A 21,951-nucleotide genomic window follows, 5' to 3' on the forward strand; every position below is an offset into this window, starting at 1 on the left:
AGCAAATCAATAATGTTCTAACAATGTGTTCATCCGGGTTTCTTACTCGAATCCTAAATAGACATTTTGTTTTGTTGTCTTAATGGCTTTTGTAGATGGCTTTTGCTTACGCTGGTTTGTTTGCATAGTTCCATTTATTCAATATTGTTTTTGAAATGAGTTCTGTCTTTGATGGAGTAACAGTTTGCATTTCACAATGCTGGGATTTGTATTTCCCTTTTGGCTCATGATTTCCACCCTTTTACACAGTTTGGTTGATGTATTGTGTTGTAGTTTTACGTGGGTGTGATTCACAATTCCCTGTTTTTGGACAGATAAGACTGAATGTGAGTCAGTCTAAGTTGCTGAATATGAATGACACAGGCTCCTTGCCAAAATGTTCTGTGAATGTGCAGTTGAATTTCAGTAATGTTGAAATCTATTTTTGGTCATTTAAAATGGATTCACCATACAGTTTGTGTGAGTGTATACATTAAAATACCTCTAACAGTGGAATAGATGCAACCTTTGATTTTTGAAACTTGCCACATACTTTTTTTTAGACCATTTTAAAATAAGTTTTACTTGGAAAGACCACGATGTTGTCAACGGTCATGACCAGTGAAGTTGCCTGATGTGTTTATCTTGAAAATGGGATCATGATTCAGAGCAGGGTCACCTCCACTGCAGCATCCTGTTCTTTATTTTCTCCACAGCATATTTTCAGTATTTCTCTTCTATCAGCTGTTAAAATGAAGCAAACAATCCTTCAGTCGTTTCTCAAACACTCTCCCCTGTTAAAAACTAACCCTAAGCATGCTGTTTTCAAAACATTATCTTTGACTGCTGCTTATTACTATTTTAATCTTGGAGATAATTGATATATTAAACCAGGTTTTCAGTGTGTTTGCTTTAACTCTCCATGACCTGTCTGTCTTTGTTTTCTTAAAACATTGCTGATCATTTCATGGAAATGTGTTTTAACTTTGGCTGCCGACATTCCACTAGGAGAGACTGCTCAATCATTGTCAGACCAATTTTACACTTGCCAACCTCTAATATCTATAGAAAAGGACAGCAACAGCAGTGCCAATTTAGATAAGTAGTGTCTATTTTATCACCTACAAGCAAAGATAGCAACATCTGCTGCCATAATTATAGGTGTGACACCAGCAGGCAATGCAAAAGCTAGCTGCTTTTAATGTCCTTGTTGCGATGAGGCACAGGTTTGGTTGATGTTGGCTACTGTGTTGTCCATCTAAATTCATTTCCGACTTGATTGATGTTTTTCTGAACACGCTTAACAGAAAATCCCTTCCTGTACTCTTTCCTATGCTAGATGCAAACGTGTATCATAATGTTTAATTGATGTGTTTTGTTTGTCTCCTAGCCAACACAGCTAGAGTGGTAATCGACATCCAGGATGAGAACGACCACCCGCCGTTTTTCTCCAGACCTCTTTACATCGGAGGGGTTGCTGAAGATGCAAAAACGTTCACCTCCGTGTTGAAAGTACAGGTACAGAAATCACACACATACACATCAAATCAAACCGCAGGGGGAGGTTAAAGTGTAGGAACATGTGAAAATATAATATTAATAATGAAGCAAAGCCTACTTGCTATGGTTTCAGTCGTCGCCACTGCTGTTCAAATAGTATTTCATAAGATCCAACTCCACCTTAAGGATGAGTCCACCCACTCCCTGCTGTGGCTGAGATTATGTTTTCTTTGTGGGGAGCAATAAAGTAAGGGCTAAGATGGCAAACAATACATATGCACACATTCTACAGTGCATTAATACAATCATCTGTTCCAAGCTTACTTTATTACAATTCTTTAGGCTTCAGTTTGTAATATTGTTGCATGGATCAAATCAAATCAAATCAATTCAAAGTTTATTTATAAAGCACATTTAAAAGCGATTTTTGGTCGGGCCAAAGTGCTGTACATGTAATAAATACTACAATCATAAAAACACCTGGATAGCTTTGAATACGCACTTGTGTTACCAGTTCCTTCCTAAAATAATACCCCTTATTTTAATGTGAGACTCAAAATATTACGACTTGGACAGAAAAGTAGCCTTGACAGCTTCCATCTTTATTTAGCTCAGTATTACTCACAGTGCCAGTGAGGATTTGCGTGCTTGTACTTGTGTTGTTTACTTCAAATGAAGATAATATTCAGTCCGGTGAGAAACAAGATAAACTGCTAAGATTATTCTCTGTTTCTCTCCCTCGACATCCACCTCTATCTCTGTGAGTTGACACATCTCTTTGTGTCTCTGTCTATTTCACCTAACTCCGGAGGATTTCATATCACTGTAAACAAGTTGAGCGACTCTCGTATCATTAAAATGCCTTTTAGGGCCCAAAATGGGTCACAGAGATCTCAGCCTCTATCTGAGAAGAAGCAATATGTTTTAATGAGCCTGGATGCCACAAGAGACTCCTGCGGGTTCTCCGGCAGAAAAGTAGGCTCTTTTATATTTTATTACAGTTTTTAAGATCATTCTTAGATATTCCTGCTTCATTAGATCACACAGTGTGGGAGTGACAGAGAACATGAGAGAGTAAGGGAGTGAAAGCAACAAAGACAGTAGAGAAGGTGCTTTTATCACTCGTATCAAATTATTTTTCGCAATACCTGAGGGCGGTGTGTTTTTGAATATGGATCGTCAGTGTCAGGGAGGAAGGAGGAAGGAGAGAGAGGAAGGAGAGAGGAAGGAGAGAGGAGAGAGGAAGGAGAGAGGAGGAGAGAGGAAGGAGAGGAGAGAGGAAGGAGAGAGGAAGGAGAAGGAAGGAGGAAGGAGGAGGAAGGAGAGAGGAAGGAGAGAGGAAGGAGAGAGGAGAGAGGAGGAGAGAGAGGAAGGAGAGAGGAAGGAGAGAGGAAGGAGGAGAGGAGAGAGGAAGGAGAGAGGAGAGAGGAAGGAGGAAGGAGAGAGGAAGGAGGAAGGAGAGAGGAAGGAAGAGAGGAGGAAGGAGAGAGGAAGAGAGGAAGGAGGGAGGGGAGGAAGGAGGGAGGAAGGAGAGAGGAAGGAGAGAGGAAGGAGAGGAGGGAGGCAGGAGGATAGGAGAGACGAGGAAGGAGGAAGGAAGGAGGGAGGAAGGATAAGGAGGAAGGAGAGAGAAGGAGGAGCGAAGGATAGGAGAGGAAGGAAGGAGAGACGAGAGGAAGGAGAGTAGGAATGGAGGAGGCAAGGAGGAAGGAAGGTAGGAAGGCAGGAGGAGGGAAGGAGGAGAGGAAGGAGAGAGGAAGGAGGGAGGGAGGAAGGAGAGAGGAAGGAGGGAGGAAGGAAGGAGGAGATGGTTTACACTAACATGCTCTAAAGTCATCTGACCTCTTTAAATACTTGAACAGACTGACAGGGAACACTAATAGCCTGCGAGTCGTCTCGATCACCACAGGGAGAGGCGGTAGATCTGGAGATTTGAAGGAAAAGCGCAGATAGATGGTTCGATAAAGATAACTGACATCCTGCTGCGAGACAAACTGACTGGAAAGGAGAAGGTAGGGAAGACATGCATGATTCATGGGTGGATGGATCGAATCGAGGGGGGGGGGGGGGGGTCGGACGGACTGGAGAGATGGACAGGGATGCTCGCGGCACATTTGCTAACTTTCAGATGAAAGCGTGAGTGAGACAAGAGGCGGAGGGAAAGTTTGAGAAATGTGCGTTTTCAATCTCAGTGTTTCCACTCGAGTATGGCTAATTCCATCACATCTATCTGAAGCAATGCACATTGTCTTAATGAGGATTGTGTGAGTGAGTGTGTATACCAAGAGGCTACAGTTGTAACCTGTGTGTATTGCTTCAACGTGTTCGAGTGCATATGCTTCAGTCTTTTGTCCCTCAGAGGCTGCAAGAACACACTTATTGATCAGATTGCAGATTGATCCCACATTGGCAAACCTACTGAGGACCTCCCAAGAGTCTTTTGTTCCTCAAAACCAATATTTCACATTTTCTTCCCAAGACGTGTGTCACTTCTCCCACCACGACTAATGCAAATGCAGGATGTGCCCTTTAATCTTTCTCCAGCCTTTCCCTTACTCTTTTAAAAACTAATTTCAAACTTTCCTTTCAGTGTGGGTCCATACCAAAAAAAGCCCTGGGATTAAAGAAAATTCAAGCAGCTGCATTTCTGTAGGAGTGTTGCTCGAGGCACTTGTGAGAAGATATAATACAACCCAGGAACTCAAGTTTAAATAATGCATTTATGAATTTGAGATGACAAAACGCCACAGCAGCAGAAATGATCCTGTAGCTTTCTGAGAAATTACCCAAGCATGAATCATTTTATACTCCATCATGGTCATCCCAAAGTGAAATAGTAGGAATATGAAAATCATGTCACAAAATAACTGGAATGGGTTAGCTTTAGTTAAATTGACCGATGCACTGCTAAGTGCTTTTATCCATTCTCTTATTCGTGATTCAAATGTTTTCATTGTTGATGATTTTTGCAGCAACATGCGAGCAATTTTTTGCCTTTCCCCCATTTGTTGCCACAGCTGTGCCTTGGACATTAATGGAAGCATTTACTTACTTCCGTGTCTTACCAAATGATTCAGCCATCTTGTAAAAAAGCTTTCACATGAGAGGTGACTCATACTCATGTTTTAGCCTCGACAAAGTGGATTTCCTTTCACATTAGATGAGGAAGGCTTTGAAAGCACTGAAATGTTTACAGCACTTGCTTTCTTCTTGTAAGTGCTTTGTCAATATATATTTTTTTTGAGGACACTGTCACTCAGCGCACATCATGGGGAGGAAAGACACAATTAGAGTGCTGCTTTTTAAAGGGAGCAAAACATGTTTTTTGTTCTCAAAATTATAGCACTCATTGTTTCACTTAATCCTGCTTAGAGTTGAATGCATGTGGATTTGGGACACTCTCGCTAGGTGCTATAGAAAATAATCAGGTCTGTACTCCACACCTGTGCTATTTCAGTTCAAACAGGTGGTTGATATTATTGATGTATTGCTGAAAAGTTATCCTAACTGTGCCTCTCACCACTGCAAGTTACAAGACGAAAAATAGATCTGTACATCTATTCTCAGTCCTCCCTTATTCCCTCGCCTTTTTACATGTATGCCTCCATATTTCCTTTATTTCTTCTTCTCTTTCCTGCTTCCACTTTCTCATTCCCTTGCCATAAAAAAATAATACATTTTTGTTTCTTGCTGTTATAGCATTACCTTTGATGTGGTGGGTGTCTCACTGCAAAATCTGTAGTCTACACTGCCAGCCCTTCTTGTAAAGACCCGGCAATAAATCAATGCCTGTCTGAGTGTGTGTCTGGACGTGTATGTGAGGTTTGTGTGGTGTGTGTGTGTGTGTGTGAATGAGGGAGAGTCTTGATAGTTAGCCAGAATGACAGAGCAGATGAATAGACCTGCATGCAGCACAAAGCTCCATTTTACCCCCTACTGGTGATTCACGGTGCTACATCAAGCAACAAACAGCAGGTTTATCCAAGAGAATCAAATAGATCCGGAAAAAAGCAACATTATATATATATCATTTCTTGGTGGAGTGACACATACTCCGTGGTATCCGTTCTGAGCTAATCAATAAACATGGCAGCTGCATTTTTTTATCCCCTCAAACACATTGAATCAAGGAGATGGGCTCACAATCATGATGGTAATCACGCATCATATAATAGAATTGATTGTTAAGATAATGGCGATAAATGACTTGATCACAGTGTTTATGTTGGTGCTGATGACATTTTATCATACGGGTAATGATGATATTGTGGCGGCGTCACTATGATGATTAGAATAATCACACGGTTGGGATTGTATTTACCCCCTTTCACAGGCCCTCGACAAAGACACTGGGAACTACAGCGCGATGATGTACCGGCTCATCATTCCCCCTCCCGCCGGTAAAAACACTAAAGACAGCAAAGATGGCTTCATCATCGAACCTTTCAGCGGCGTGGTGAAGACGGCAATCATGTACCGCAACATGAGGCGGTCATATTTTAAATTTGAGGTGGTTGCTACAGACAACTATGGCCAAGGACACAGCAGCAAGGCGGAGATAGTGGTATGTGTTTATATTGCTCACACTGGTGGCAGGTTTATAACAGCTTTCTGCATGTTAAACACTTTCAACATTTAATAACATGGTGGAACTTTATTTCAATGAGATTTATTTGGCTCCCAGAATGACCTTGATTCAAATAAAAAAATGTAAAACAAATTGAAATTGTCAAACTCAAAGCATTGCTATATTGGACATTTTAGAAAGATAACTTTTAGTTCAGTGCTTCTGGCCACTTACAGCTAAACATGCGGTTTGTAGGTGAGTTTAAATGAAGAAATTAATTGTTTTAAAATGTATTTTCTGCTTTGTAGGTGTCAGTCGTTAACCAGCTGGACATGCAGGTGGTTGTATCAAATGTCCCTCCCACCTATGTGGAGAAAAACAAAGACAAGCTGCTCAGGTAACGTACAAAATGCAGCACTTTGTTCAATCATAAAGGTGGCTGTACTGCAGTATGAGTGATGAGAATCAAACTTAGATGTCTTGAGAAAAACCTGGTCATTTTAAAGAAGCATACTGATGCTCTTACAGAAAAAAACATTTGTCAACAAGTGCCATCAACAATGAAAGCCCAGGGTTCTTACGGTCATTAAAAACCTGGAAAAGTCATGGAAATTCAAAATGCTAATTCCAGGCCCTGGAAAAGTTATGGAAAACAATATTTTTGGAAAAGTCATGGAAATGTAACTAAAGTTGCATCAAATATAATTTATATTTTATCTAATCGCCGAAATAGTAACACTATAAGGATAATAAATACTGTATCGTATAGTAATGAAACGTAAAATGGCATTTAACTGACGAGGTATTTTGCTGGTGAGAGATTTGAGTTGCTTTAGCGTGTAGAAGCTAGTAAGCCTATTTGATTTGTTTTAGATAGGCACAACATGTTTCATATGCAGACCTTATTTTCCTGTTCCATGTTAAAATAAACCATTTTCAGTGGTACCGCTGAGAAAGAGTAATGTTTTTGGTCATGGAAATTAGGTAAAGGTAATGGAGAAGTCATGGAAAAGTCATTGAAAATCATTGGTGAAAAAGTGTATGAACCCTGAAAGCCGTTGATTTACATCTTCTCTAATGACCTTCTGAGCCTCTGCTCACATGACACGTATTGTTAGTCCCTGAGTGACAGTTGCCTACTTATCTTTAGGTTAGTTTTATAGGTGAAAAAACATCCTGCTTTTCATGTTGAAATTGTCAGCGCAAGCTTTACAAAGTGAGCAAGAGTTCAAAAGTGTAATTTGAGTAGGTGTACCGTATATTGAGTGATGCAGTATTGCAATTCAGTGGCTTCTCCATATCGAGTTAGTTATGGCAGTTCTCCATAGGAAGGACTGAAGCTGTAATTGCTACCATGGGGAAATCAACACGACTTGATAGAGAGCACAAAAAGTCTTCATAAATAGTGTTTTTTATCAGAAAAAATGAAGTGTCCTTGTAAGAATGTTGTCAGTGCTTGAACTCGAGCTGGGACTTTACGTTACAGGGTAAATACATGTCTTGATGTAATAATGAGAAAAACAAACCATGCTAAACTTACAGATGTAGCTTGTCTTTGTTGAGGTTTAGGGGAAGTAAGATATTCAGATTCTTGTATGGGAATATGAGGGCATATTTTATTTAGGAATGTTTTTTAGGATACATTTCCACAATGTCGATTTGTTACCTGCTATTGAAACACATGCCCACCCAGCTGGCTCGTTACGCTCATGTTCATTTGCACAATTTTAAAATACAAAACATAACAAATCATTACTTGTAGGAAGAGGCAGGAAAGACAGCTGTGCTTTTTTGAACCCTCCACATAATCTTAAAAACTGTTATAGAGAAGACAAGATTTATAAACAGAACACAATATGACTACACACTCCTTTGTAGTCCTCCCTCTGTCTCTTGAAGCTAACATTAAACCGTCAAAGATATTCCTTCGACGTTCAAAAGAAATTGGGTCGCAAGCATTGAATGAAATGACCTTATCAACACCCCAGTGGCAGCTTAAATGCTACTTTTACTTTCCTCAATTTCAGTTCAGTCTGTTTCGGGAACTGTTCCCCCACAGTCAGCCAAATGTGTTTTTATTCATTGGAATAAATGCAACATGTTATTACTAGACAAACACTGCATTATTCATTCTACGCTATGATAGTTCTGCCTGTTCACAGCTTTGTCTGTTTGCTGCTTACTTTTTTTCTCAAATGACTTAATAATGAGGTTTTAAATAACTTTTTTTAGATATATTCTCTTTCTCTTACTCACACACATGCACACACCTCAGTTCCTGCTATGTGCAGGTGTTTCTGGTTGGACATAAATCACTTGCGCACAGCGTGAGTCTGCCTAGCTTACAGGAAATGAAAAAACATGTGTGTTTTCGCATGTCTTTTCTGTGTGTGTGGTGTCATAAAAGTCTTGTTAGTACATTTATTTATGTACATTAGTGTGTGTGTTGTGACTGTTGTGTTATCCCATCAATAAATATATCTTATTTCTTAATCCTCAGCATTTTGGAACGATACGTCCAGGAACAGATACCGGGAGCAAAGGTAGTCGTGGAAACCATCGGGCCCCTTCGCCATGGTGAAGGAATGGAGCAGGAAGACTACACCAAGTCTGACCTCATGATTTACGCCATCGACCCGCTGACAAACAGAGCCGTGTCTAGACAGGAGCTCTACAAGTAAGAGCTCTGCCGAAAAAAATAATGAACTTTACTCCATCCATGAGATGTAAAATAAGTCTTTATATTATAAAATGTGAAAGGACTCAAATGACATTGCAAATAAGTAATTTTACACTTCAATACAAAAGGCATGTTGACTGCAGGGGTTGGGATTGAACCAGGAAAACATCAGATTTTCAGATCAGTAAACCCCTGAGCCACATTTGAAAGTATAACAAGTGGACAGGCGTGTTTTTGTGGTTGTACCGTTAAACTGACTGACTTAGTTAACACTTTACTGCATAGAGAACTGTCAGATCATTCATGCCTTCACTGCGCGTAAACACTTATTTGACGTTGTTAATGAGTTGTCGATTTGAGTGTTTACACCAAATAAACACGGTGTCAGTTTGATCATTGATTTCTAACCCCAAAGGTTTCTGGATGGTAAACTGTTGGACATCAATAAAGAGTTCCAGCCCTTCCTCCCTCCTGGCGGGCGGATTCTGGAGATCCGAACCCCTGAACTGGTGACCAGCGTGAAGAAAGCTGTGCAGACGGTCGGCTACACAGAGGGGGCGCTGCTGGCTCTGGCCGTTATCATCATCGTCTGCTGCGTCCCCGCCATATTTGTAGTCGTCTTCACTTACAGACAGTAAGTTTGAATTGCTTGTTATATTTCTCACAGTTTTGGTATAATAAAAATGGCACTTAATCAAGGACAATAGAAACGTAATGAGGCCTTACTGTAATTATAATTTGCTTGTTTTATAATACTCAAAAATCCCATAAAGAGAATGACTCCTCAGTTAGAGGTTATTTTTGATTGCTTGTCTATCCTGATAGCTTGTTAGTCAGTGCTTTAGACTTCTATTATTGTCCAAAAAGTATGCACCGCAGTCAATCTATAATTCCTTTATTGTCTCCATACTGTTATGAGTACACCAAATGAGTATTGATTTGCTCAAAATATTGCCCAACAAATGCAGCGGTTGCTCCTGATGATAAACATTTACTCAAAGTGACATTGGCCAACTGTTTTGAGATGTAGTTATTAAATATACTACATATTTTTGGCAATATTTTAAGGATGTATGTCCTCACTAGGAACATATGTGTTGTTACAGTGTAAACCTCATAGCAGTTATCAAATATTTTTTATTCTAATATATTTTTGGATAAGGCCTTCCAGCCATTGCTATAATTGTAGTTGTCTGAAAATAAACCATATATTTCAACGTTAATTTAACACAACTAGAGTATAATGTATGAATTAGGTACTTAAAACATATGAAGAAGGATTTGAATTTGAATAGGAATTTTAACAAAGATAAGAAGTCGTTTAGAAACTTGTGAATTTATTTTAAGCGAAAGCAGACAGTCAGAAAAGTAGACAGTCTCTCCCGTGGGACGTCCTCGAGCAGCATTTATCATTTTATCACCTGAGCCAGTCACTTCCCAGGATGATTCAGCATGGCAGCCTGTCCCACGGTGCCAATTCTAATAGTTTGTTTAGCTAACCACTGTGAAAAGCTATTAATTTCATCCGTCTCCCAAACACATATAAACAAGCAGACACACACACTCACACAGACACATATAAATTGGATCAGAGCATTTTGGAGAGCTTCTCATCCTGCTGAGGAAGAGAGATGAATAACAACGGACTGAAGTGGAGAGAGGCGAGGAGAGGAGATTTGAAGAAAAGGAAAAACAGAGCAGTATTCATCAGCATAATAATCACTAGTCTCTGTTGCTAAATGACTGTAATGAAGACCAATTGTCCAACCGGGTTGTAAATTATAATAAGTAAACCTGGCTAACAAGAGGTGCTGTGTGATTTATGGTCCTAATAATCACTGGTCTTTCCCTCTCTTTCTCTTTCCACCGTCTGCTGCGTCTGTCACCACCAGATTCAAGGAGTGAGTACTGTTTTCATAATCCCATGCTAAAATATTAATGTCACTCCTGTCTTAAACAGCTCTCATTGTGATTAATGTGTTGACTCTCGTTGTACAATGAAATGGTTGAGCTCAGGAAGGGCGATGAAACAGAAAGGACAGCAGACAATCAGCCAAATGAAGAACATGGATTCAGTAAATGTCCAAGTCTGAGGCTTTTATTAGAATATATGATGGAGCATGTCAACTCAGGATAATGTTGAGTGGCCAAGAATACCAATGGCAGTTGGTTACGCACATCACGGATTAACATTTTAATGGTTTTGGGAAATGAGTGAGTAAAACATGAAGTGAACACGCTGCACCGGAAAGTACATTATTATTATTTAACATGCTCTGTCAGGCCCTTATGAAGATAATAACCACAACTAATTCAAGAGAATCTTAGGAAATGAAGGGGAATTCAATCACTTTTGGACACAAATGACACTGCAGCATTATGTTTTATAGTCTGTCACTTTTCACATTTAACAAAGTGTATCAAGGGAAAAAAAGGGACCCACATATTCAGTATGCCACTCACTAAAATACTGCAGTCATGCTTGTAGCTCTAAGCAGGTATAATGTTTACCATCTTAATTTAGCATCACAGCTTGCTAACATTTGCTAAATAGCATTACATGCAAAGTACAATGCCTGATAGGAATGTTTTGTAGGTATTTTGTGATAAAGCAATTATTATTCTTATTGTACTGACATAGAGGAAATCTTAAAGGATCAGCAAAGTGATAGCAATTCATCCTGAGAGGGATGTGTGTGTGGGGAAAAAGGTCTCCATCCAACAAAAAAACAAATAGAAATGTCAACCTCATTGAAGTCCTAGAGAAAATGTCAGGCAAACTCCAAAGTCAGTGGGCTCCATCAACAGTGAATCATCAATTTCTGAACAAAATGTCAGTGTTATTATCCATCCAATAGTTGAGATATTTGAGTCAGAATCCAAAGAGCTGGATAGACAAATGAAAAAGTATGACCTTAACAACAAACAAATATATATAAGCAGTTGACATGAGCACTGTTTAACGACACATACAGAGATGGATCATCTATAAATATAGCCACTCTAACCCCAATAAGACTGTTTCACTTATTTGTAAGGTTGGGATTTTTCACTTACCTTTAAATAACTAACTGTTTCCTGTCAAATGTGTCCAGACGCCAGGCAGAGTGTGCCAAAACAGCACGAATCCAGATGGCCCTGCCAACAGGCAAACCTGGCGGAGGCACTGCCAACAACCTGTACGAGGAGCTTGGTGACAACGCCATGTAAGTGAAGTGTGAAAGTTGCATTTGCATTAATGAGCCAGAGCAGAGGCATTAACTCACATTTCTATGGCTGTTAAACTTCAGCTCCACACTTTGGCAGCGTGCCTTTTTCCTGCTTTGAGAGCTTCGTGGTATCCAGCCATGCAGTCAGCTGAATAACATTACATCTCTCTACATTTTTAAACAATCACAATTTAAAATGGCAAGGGAATGATAACACTAACACTGGAGAAATAAGGAAAATAATCATAAACAATATCAAGAAAAGATGAAATGAGTCATTATTTTTAGATGGGTCTTTGTATCAAAATATAAAAGATGCTTCACACTGAAGTAGAGCTAAGGTTATTTTCATACATTTCAGAAATAATATAAAAAGGGACAAGACAGAAGAAAGAAAACAAAGATGGCTCCACACACTTGGGACTAATGCACTTTTGAATATCATTTACTTAAAGAACATTTTGGAGTGCTTTCAAACACAGAATCTGAAATAGGACAGAAAACCTTAGATTTAACAAGACATTCAGATTCGGCCACCGTTCCTGTGTCACATGTGGGCTCATACTAAAGTTGTTTTGTTGAACTTTCCACAATCACTCGTAGATTTAGAGCCTTTGAAAGGATGTATCATCTGAGTCTGTTGAGATGTGGCCTCATATGGCTCTTTTTTGACATTTCACTTTTTTCCAATGGCCAAAATAACTGACACGACATTAAGCAAAGCCGTGTAACCCGACATCAAACTAACACCAAACACAACTCATATTTTTGAAAGCAATAAACCCTGCAATCTTATCTCTCAGTTCAGTGGCATTCAGCTCTTTCCTTGTCAATTTCCTTTTTTGTAATGCATACCAATGCCCTCACTATACAAAAGATAAACTGAAGGCCAGACATTCAGCCTCTCAATTTCACTTTAAGATTGTCATTGATTGGCGGCTTTCAATACCGCTGTTCAAAATAAAAATCCTCAAAATTCATTGTATAAGATTAACCAATATGAGCTTATTGAATGTTTGCTTTGCAAGTAATTTGTTTGTTTTTAAAGTTGTAGTGTTCCTAATCATAAGGTTGTGCACATGGCCAGCAAATTGAGCAAATACAATACAAATACGCTTTTTCCGATGATTATGGTGAAATTACTTTTGATTAATTCCATTCTACATCTCAACTCCTAAAAGTGCTGATTACTACTCTCTTCTGCCTCAAAAAGTTGCTTTATTATTAGGAAATGTAGCCCCTTCTCTTCACCACTTTCTGTATCTTCCTCATTCCTTTGTATCTTCTATCGAATTCAGTTTTAATTTATCCCCTTCCGATTTCTCCTGGTTTGACACATTGGTTGATTTGGTTAAACAAGAGTCCAATAGTGACTATATGTACATACACCGTATTAACTTTATCTGAAAGTTTAACAACCGCACACACACACACACACACACACACACACACACACACACACACACACACACACACACACACACACACACACACACACACACACAACACACACACACACACACACACACACACACACACACACACACACACACACACACACACACACACACACACACACACACACACACACACACACACACACACACACTACACACTCAAGGCAATTCACTGATAGTTCATTTAGAATTCCTCACTGGAGCGTTAAGAAGAAGTTGAGAGGAACTCTTATCAGCATTACATGCATCACCGGTTCCCTGTCTGTCCTTGATATGCCTCCCCACTCCTATTAACATGAGCAATTCATATGCAAGATATAACAAACTATCTCCAAATGACAACAGGGGAATTCAGTGTGTGTGTGTGTGAGATTAACCAGCCCAATCCTCCGCTAACCCTCCACCAATCCTCTGAAATATGTGTGAGGAAATGAACTTGGTTATGAGATAATTGAAATAAATGCAGTCCGTAATTTATAAAGACCACCCTGGGCGGTAATTAATTATATTGATAAGCTGTAGAGCATGTTTAATTGTGGTAGTGATGGTCTTTTGTGCGTGTGTGCGTGCGTGCGTGTGTGTGTGTGTGTATCACTGCAATCTTGTAGAGATTAAATAATCCCTAAAGAGGCTAAAACCTGGAAAGTGCAAAAGTTTGCACATTCATAATTAATGTCCATTATCAAACTGCTCAGTGGACTGATTTTTTTCAAGTCCTTTTTTTTCAACTTTTAATTACCTTTGGCTGTTCTCTTGACAGAGTTGGGTTTTTAATGGCTGTTTTCAATTACCTACTAGTAATGAAGAGTTCCTTAACTGACTATAAGAGACATTAAATTAAGCATGTTTTTAAAAAGTGACATATATGCAAGTTCATTTAGCAAAATGCCACATTTGATTGTCATCACTTGTGTTGTTTGAGTTATACACAGAGCAATAACTAAAGGTCTACACACCATTCTTACTGACTGTATATTATCTGCTATTTTAATTGATTGTCCACGTTTTTCTTACATAGTAACAGAATGATATGCATTGGAATAATCAGCTATTTTAAAATTAAGTGATTATTTTCCAAGTATTAATTCCAAAACAACTATTTAAAAAAAAGTGACTAAAAGGAAAAAAGCTAAAATAATGTTTTTCGATTCAATTATCCGACATGGTTGCGGGTGTTAAAAATGTACTGTAGGAGTATTACTCTTTATTTAACAATAACAGATGTGTGCCAAAATAATTAGAATGGTTTTTATTCCAAAAAGTTGCAATGTTCTTTCCCAACTTTGAAACTTGTAATGTCATCACTATATTTGTTCCTATTCTCATGTTGAATGGTGCTTCCATCCGTCCATCTTCTCTTGTTCTGCTCCATCCACCTTTTATCTTTGACTGACAGACAAAAGTGAGTATAGGATGCTGGAAATTGCTTCACACCTGGGATTAGTTTGATACTATGCTGTCACCGTGTTCTTGCCTTAGTTGTTTGTGTATCCGTTCTTGTCAGTTATGTCTTGTCAGTACTACACATATGTTATGTGTAGTACCATGGTAGATCAGAGAGCAAAGCTATGTTGCTGAAAGTATATGTGGTTGATTGGTTATACAATTTGCATTTGTGGATTTAGCTTGGAAGTAGCCAGCCATGTGCCATGAAGTACCAAGAGAATGCCGGGTTTCAACAAAGACATAAACTAAACCACATATTTTCCAGATGACTGAACCTTCAGTCAACCTGTCTTTTGTTGAAGGGAAAATCTGCATTCTCTCAGAACTCCATGGCACAGATATCCATCCCTGCCCCAACAGATCCAGCATTGTTTTCAGTCGTGATGCCGTAGCGTCTTTGTAGCTCGCCGCTTTTAGCATACATTAAATATTTTTGCATTCTTTTCCCGTTGTGTTTCAAGAGTATTTTGTAATGCTCTATCCCATGTCCCTCTGGTACAGACAGCACAAAGAGAAATCTGTCACCTCTTTTAACATCCCTCATCGTTTTCCTCTCATCCCTGTTCTCCTTTATCTTTTTATCTTAAAGTGAACTGTCCTCTCACTTCATTTATCAAACCGCTCTAGCAGACGTTTTATGTTTTTCTGCCTTTAATGCTATTTTTTATGTATCCTTCTGTTGTCTCTCCCCTTTATAAAACACTTCACTTATTCGGTGCATTTCTGCTCTTTCATTTTAATTTAATTCAGTCCCTCTTCTATTTAATTTAGCCTCGATTTATATAATTACATCTTTCCAATTCACTAAACATTCCTCTTCCTCATTTTGTATCTGCAATTCCTTTGTTATCTCTTCCTTCATTTCATCTTTTTTCTTTCTCACATTTTCTTTCATGCATGTAGCCATCGGTCAAACCACAGTGGTGGTGGCAGCGGTGGCAGTTTGGACGAAAACGACCACCAACGTCTGATCTCAGATTTCGCCACACGAGCTATTGCGGCCCATCGTCAGTGCGTTGCTAACGGACGAGTTCTCAACAACCTGCCCAAGTCTGAGTCCAACATCACGTTTCTCTCAGATGAAAACCCCCTGACAATCAAAAACCCCATCTACCATGAGGACGGGACTTTGAGTAGCCCAGAGACTCTTGGGAGAAGCCAGAGGAGAAAAGATCTTCTTGGGGATTTTTCCCCTTCTAGGAAAGGAATCCAAGAGGCCTGGCTGAGGCTGAGCTCTTCTGGAGGGGATGTGGGGTTCGGAGGTTACAGTGGCAGTGACAATGGCTGGGGATCAGGAGGTGGATACAGCTGGACTCTCCCATCAAGGTTACATCGAAGGGAGATGTACGACACCTTGAGAAGGCAAGTGGTCATGGATCCCATTCAGTGGGAGCTGGAGCTTCTGAAGGCCGAGTTCAAGGACAGTAAAGATGCCGGTCTGGATTCAGGATTTGAGCGTGGGTTGGATTCAGACCTGGGGAGCCCGGGTCTGGAACCCAAGCTGACGGTCAAAGAAAAAGCCCGGCAGTTTGAGCAACAGGCGCTCCAGGAAATGAGGCAAAGGCAGAACAGAGGTTCTCGAGGATCTTTGTCGCCGGACATCATACTTTCTATTTACCCGGATTCTCCTCCGCATCAAAAGCACACCCCCACCCACTATGTTCTAACACCTCAGACCAGAGAGGGTCCCCCGAGTATCATCGTCACCCAGAGCGATGGAGGGACCCCTCCACCGTGTCACAAGCCAACTCCTCCTGTGTTGAGGCGCTTCGGGGCAAATCTAACAGGAAATCAGAGCGCGGAGGAAACACTTCAGCTCCATTTGGAGGTTATCCCCGATCCTCCATCAACTCCCCCCCCACCACCTCCACCTCCAACACCTCCCCCACCAGCCCCTCCACCCCCGCCACCTCCACCTCCCACATCTGCTCCATCATCTCCACCTCCGCACCACCTGCCCACCCCTCCTCCTCCTCTCCCTCCTTCTTCCAACCATACAGGAAAGCAGACTCCTCCTCCCCCACCTCAGCCGCCACCCCCCCCGCCTCCACCTCTCCCTCCCCCTATGTCGCCCTCGCTTCTGCGCCCTTCCACCTTTGTCCTCCCGTCGCTCTCGGAGGCACCGACCCTGCGCCCGCTCTCCCTCCGGCCGCCACCGCCGCCCCTCCCCGTGGAGCCCGAACTTCCTCGAAAAGAGCTGAAAGGAATCTTAAAGAGCATCCAGAACATAGCGGACATTGAGAAGTCCGTGGCCAACATGTTCAGCCAGATAGATCAGAAACAGATCCCCCTCAAGAAGGTCTTGAAGAGCCGAGCCTCGGAGGACTCTCTGGATTCCTTGGAGGCGCTAGCGTCAGAGGGTGGAGGGGAGGGAGGTAAGGAAGGAGAGCGAAGAGGAGAGGGTCCTCCAGCCTCAGTTCCACGGATTCAGCCTAATCCAAACATGAACTCCATCGTGGAAGAACTTGAGAAGCGATTCCCTTCTCAGTCTACAATGCTGTAGCCTTTGCCTTTATGATGTGGAAAGCACACAGAGGGGAATTTCTCAACAATGTTGCGTAGTTGGCGCGCAATCATCAAGGGACTGTTGCTCGAAATAGCTCAGTGTGATGCTGTGCTGATTCTTTGCCGCGCCGCGACTGTGTTCTTGCAACAGGACTTCATGTTTTCTACATAAGGAACAAAAATAACTTGGCCTGATACAAACTCAACTGTGGGTACAAGAGAATTGTTTCTCCGCTCAAATGATGGTACTGAACAGAGAAAGAGAAGAGGGGGGGGGGTGTAACAGCAATAAAGGTCACAATCTGCATAGCCCTAATGTGTTCAGTCATGCTATAGCTGGAAACGTCTTCCACTCTCAGTTACTGTATTCGACATTATTTCTCTTTGACGTAAAGGAGTGGTGAAGCAACGAGGAGGAAATGATATACAGGTCCATTTTTTTATTTGTCTCCCAATCTCAGGGAACCACATTGACAAATTCCAGTAGTAGTTTTTTTGAGAGCTAACTCATTATCTGCACTGTCATTATTTTAACTTTGACCATAAACGAAATTTCTATGACTTTTTTTTTTTTTTTAATTAACGCTGAGGATAATGGGCTTAAATAGCAGCAGATGGGAGCTGTGTGAAATCAAGTGATTATAAATGAGCAAAATGTCTCCTGGTTAACACTCATTTGGACTGCTCTCATTACCATCTTTCATTCATGCCAAGTCATTGACATTGTTGTGAACAACAAATTATAATCAATCAAAAACACATGTTTGTTGATGTGCCCACTTGTTGTTGTGAGAAGCTAATTACATTATGTGGTGGTTTTCACACATGCTTCCTGTACGTCTTAACTAGTTGATTATATAAGCAGTGGATGTGAAAAGGAAAATCGAGGCAGGAGGGAGCAATGTTACACCTGCCAACTATAGCGTTTTATTAGCGTTTTGTTAGCGTTCGGTGGGCTTCAACCAGTGACATTTTCAGTTTCACATTCTGTTTTTACTTTCCATTTGTATTATTATTTTACGTTAGTAGTGATGTAGGATCACTGATTATGCTCTGAGTACAATGTCTATCTGTTCTTATCAATAGGTTGCTGTTTGCAAACGTCTTTCCAGCTGTGTTTGTTTTTCAATCAATGCACAATTATGTATTTTTCTCCACCCTGTCTCCTAGAAATTACAATTATATTTTTCCAATTATGTTGTGCTACTGAATGTAGCTGTGACTTATAATTTTAAGTTGCATTACTTATATAAGATTTTAAATTCTGCATGATATAACCAGGAAATCTAGTCCTGCCAGCGTAACGTTTCATTCAAAACACATGAAATTACATGTATATACATGTAATTTGTAAGAGATAGGGTTAATCTTTTTATATTTTTTATGTGGCCGTTATATTTTGTCTTTTTGTTTCTGTTCCATTTTTTGTCAAATATTGAATTCGTAGTTTGTATTCGTGTTTTTCGTAGGACCATAAATATAGTGGAAAATGTCCAAAACATTAATGTCGATTGATGTTTTATTCACATTATGCTTAACGTTTTTATGATTTGTTTCTACAGGCTTATTTTAAATCACTGTAAAAAACCGCCTGAGTGCTGGTGACCTTTTAGAAATGGGCCCTCACATTAACCTATAGTGGTAGCTACTATTATAAAATAGTCCTCAGTTTTTAATCACGTTATTTTACCTATTGTTAGATAGAACCCCAATCATGTTCATAAAAAATAGTGCGGCAGTGCTATAGTCATATGAAAAGTGGAGCATCTACTGACTGACAGTGACCACATTTGTGCAGCTTTCTTTTCTTGATTATGCCACAAAAGTGTGCAGAGGGACTCATGTACACAGCCTCATACATATGTAGCATATTAATGAGGAAATACAATGTTCCACTCTCCTCCCATATGAGTTGTGTTTTTAATGAAGGTCACACAACCACATCAGGCCGAAATGAATCTCACCGCTGGAGTTAAACATTTGATGATGTTCTGATATTTCTTCCAAGGGTATTCATTATAGCACAAATGTGTTACTACAATAAGCAAAACACAAAACCATACACTGAAGTAACATCGCTGTTCAATGCAGAAGCTTAATATCTCCATCTGTTATGTCATGTGTCAGATGACCTGGCCGAAAAAAAACTTTTTAACCAGACAAATATTAGCAAGGATCATTTAAAAGTCCAATAAAATAATAATAAAATAGCTGTGACTGACTATTTTATCTAAATGCTATTCTTCTTGATCTAAGTGGTATCACCAATTCACACTCAGTTCTCTGCAAAGCATGTGTCCTTTTCATGTATGTTGACTTTTGCCTCTTTGCTCTTTGATATACCTTTTTTCTTTCATCTTTTATACGGCTACATTACATGAAAATACATGTTTTATTACTGTAGCCACAATATATTCTCAACTGATTTAAATTATCAGGTGATTCTCACCAGGGATGTCATCTGTATCAACTAAGATATGTCAGGTCTTTCCCTTTTCCTTTGATGAAATATCTGCAGCTGTTATAAAGCAGACGGAGTGACATATCAATCTCTAAATTGAACTCTGATGTTCAGTTAACCAGATATGGAAGGAAGTGACAGCCTTTGAAGCGCTGACATTATCTTAAAAATGTCTCAAATGCACTTGTCAGTATGGAATCAAAGCCTGTGGATATGGCTCTGTCAGCAGCAGATTTCACAACTTATCTCCAGACGCATATTGTCATCAAGAAGTGACAGAATAACATCCATCCCCGAAGACCTGCGTGACACTGATGATCATATCTGGGCAATTGGGTTAAATCATGATGAACAGCCACATAAAAGAAGCCCTGATGGTCATATCAGTGGGGATGGCACAATGACAGGATATGCATTGTCTCCTATACAGCTTTTGTTAGGACACACAGCTTTGGAAATTGTTCAGTTTGTGTTGTTCAGCTATGAATTTATAAAAAGCTCATGTACTTTAAGCATTAACACACAATCACACAGTTGTAGCGTGTACTCTTAGACAAAGACACGCCGCATTATACGGGTTGCAAGCAATGCTACGGTTTCAGTTGACTGGGTTGAAAAGGTTTTATGTTGAGATTAGCTTTCAACCTCAGTGTGCATCATGTCATCGCACAGACTCACTACACTCTGTGTATCCCACAGCTTCCTCTTTCACTTCTTATTGTGTGTTTTTGCTAGATAACAGACATCATTTTGCCGTCTTTGGGAATATGTATTGTTTACATTGTTGAGTAAAGCCGACAGCATTTAATTGAACCTGAAATGAAAAACACAGATTCAAGACATGGAGAGAGAGTGGCTGTCTTGTAAAGTCACAGGTTTAAATCCTCGCTATTGCAGAGATTATCATGGGAAATCAAGACATCGAAGCAGCCGATTGCTATGAGACGCAGCAGAGACAATTACATTTCAGCATGTGTGTCTACCAACATGCGTGTGACCACTTGAACACATATCTACAGTATACCTAGGAAAGTTCCAATTTATTCCAATTTACATCCTGTTTTTGTTGATTTGGCCACCATTTCTATGGGTATCAACACTTTATTTACAAAGTTTATAGATAAGCCCTGGGAACAAAGTTACATTGGAAACATAGACAGGGCAAGGAACAAGAACTGATTATCAAAATGTTTTATTATGTTCAAACTTGATTGAATCAAAACCTTTTTGTCACACCAAACAGACCAGTGCAAAATTCTCTATAGACATTGATTGTTCCCGCCGAAATGATTTACACTTCCTGCATGTGTATACGTGTCTGGCTACATTCATAAATAAAATAAAAACCTAAGAAATGCCAAATTACCATTACCATAAGTGCAGTATAAATATAAAGCTGCTGTAGTATGGCTATTTCGGCTTCCATTGACAACACCAAGATGTCTTACAAAGAAGTTTATTCTGGAAAATGTTGGGAGACCTGGTTATCTTGAAACTATTTTCTTCATAACAACTTCTGACGGAGCAGTGAAAGACGGGTAGTGAGAAACGAGAAAGGAAGTCTGTGTTAGTTGGTGTTACATTCTGAGTCTTTGTCTGTCTCTCCTTCATTCTTTCTGCTTCTCACACACTGCGAGACAAGGTGGAGAGGACACAAAGAGCGGGACTCAATCATTTCCGATGTGTGCGTGTTTGTGTGTGTGACGGAGATGTGTGTCTGTGTGGTTTTTTTTCTTCTCCCGAGAGTACCTAATAATGTGTCTGTCAGAGCAACAAGGACACAGCGATAGACTTATCTTCACACGCTGACACACACACAAATCACACAGTACACGATGCTAGGTACATACTGCTGGTAGCTATAATCTATAGAGAATACACACATTAACACACAGAGTCATGCTGAAAAGGGCTATTTCATTCTAACCTGTATATCACCCAAGAATCAGCCGTTTCATCTTAATCCCGCCATTCATTCCCCCAATGAGCCTTTTCTATCTATCCAATCATATGTCCTTCAATACACCTTTATTTAACCTGATAACTAAGCTTGCATTTCACCTTGAAGTGTGTTGTGTGTTTAAGAAGCATAATTATACTCCCATCTGAATGTATTAAATGAAATGCTCAGGTGGTTCAACAATGCG

At 40.0% G+C, this 21,951-nt stretch overlaps 1 protein-coding gene across 1 annotated transcript in view; it reads left to right on the forward strand.

Annotated features, from left to right (window-relative positions):
- The window catches only part of LOC117473793 (protocadherin-15-like), a 138,240-nt gene that overhangs the window by 103,774 nt on the left and 12,515 nt on the right, over positions 1-21,951 (forward strand). The window contains exons 28-34 of the mRNA XM_034119670.1: positions 1,370-1,497; positions 5,813-6,043; positions 6,355-6,443; positions 8,547-8,723; positions 9,142-9,360; positions 10,619-10,627; positions 11,822-11,932. Coding sequence (XP_033975561.1) covers positions 1,370-1,497; positions 5,813-6,043; positions 6,355-6,443; positions 8,547-8,723; positions 9,142-9,360; positions 10,619-10,627; positions 11,822-11,932 — 964 coding nt within the window. The remainder of the gene's footprint in view (positions 1-1,369; positions 1,498-5,812; positions 6,044-6,354; positions 6,444-8,546; positions 8,724-9,141; positions 9,361-10,618; positions 10,628-11,821; positions 11,933-21,951) is intronic.

Source organism: Trematomus bernacchii, unplaced genomic scaffold, assembly GCF_902827165.1.
Source record: "Trematomus bernacchii unplaced genomic scaffold, fTreBer1.1, whole genome shotgun sequence".
Classification (NCBI taxonomy): Eukaryota; Metazoa; Chordata; class Actinopteri; order Perciformes; family Nototheniidae; genus Trematomus; species Trematomus bernacchii.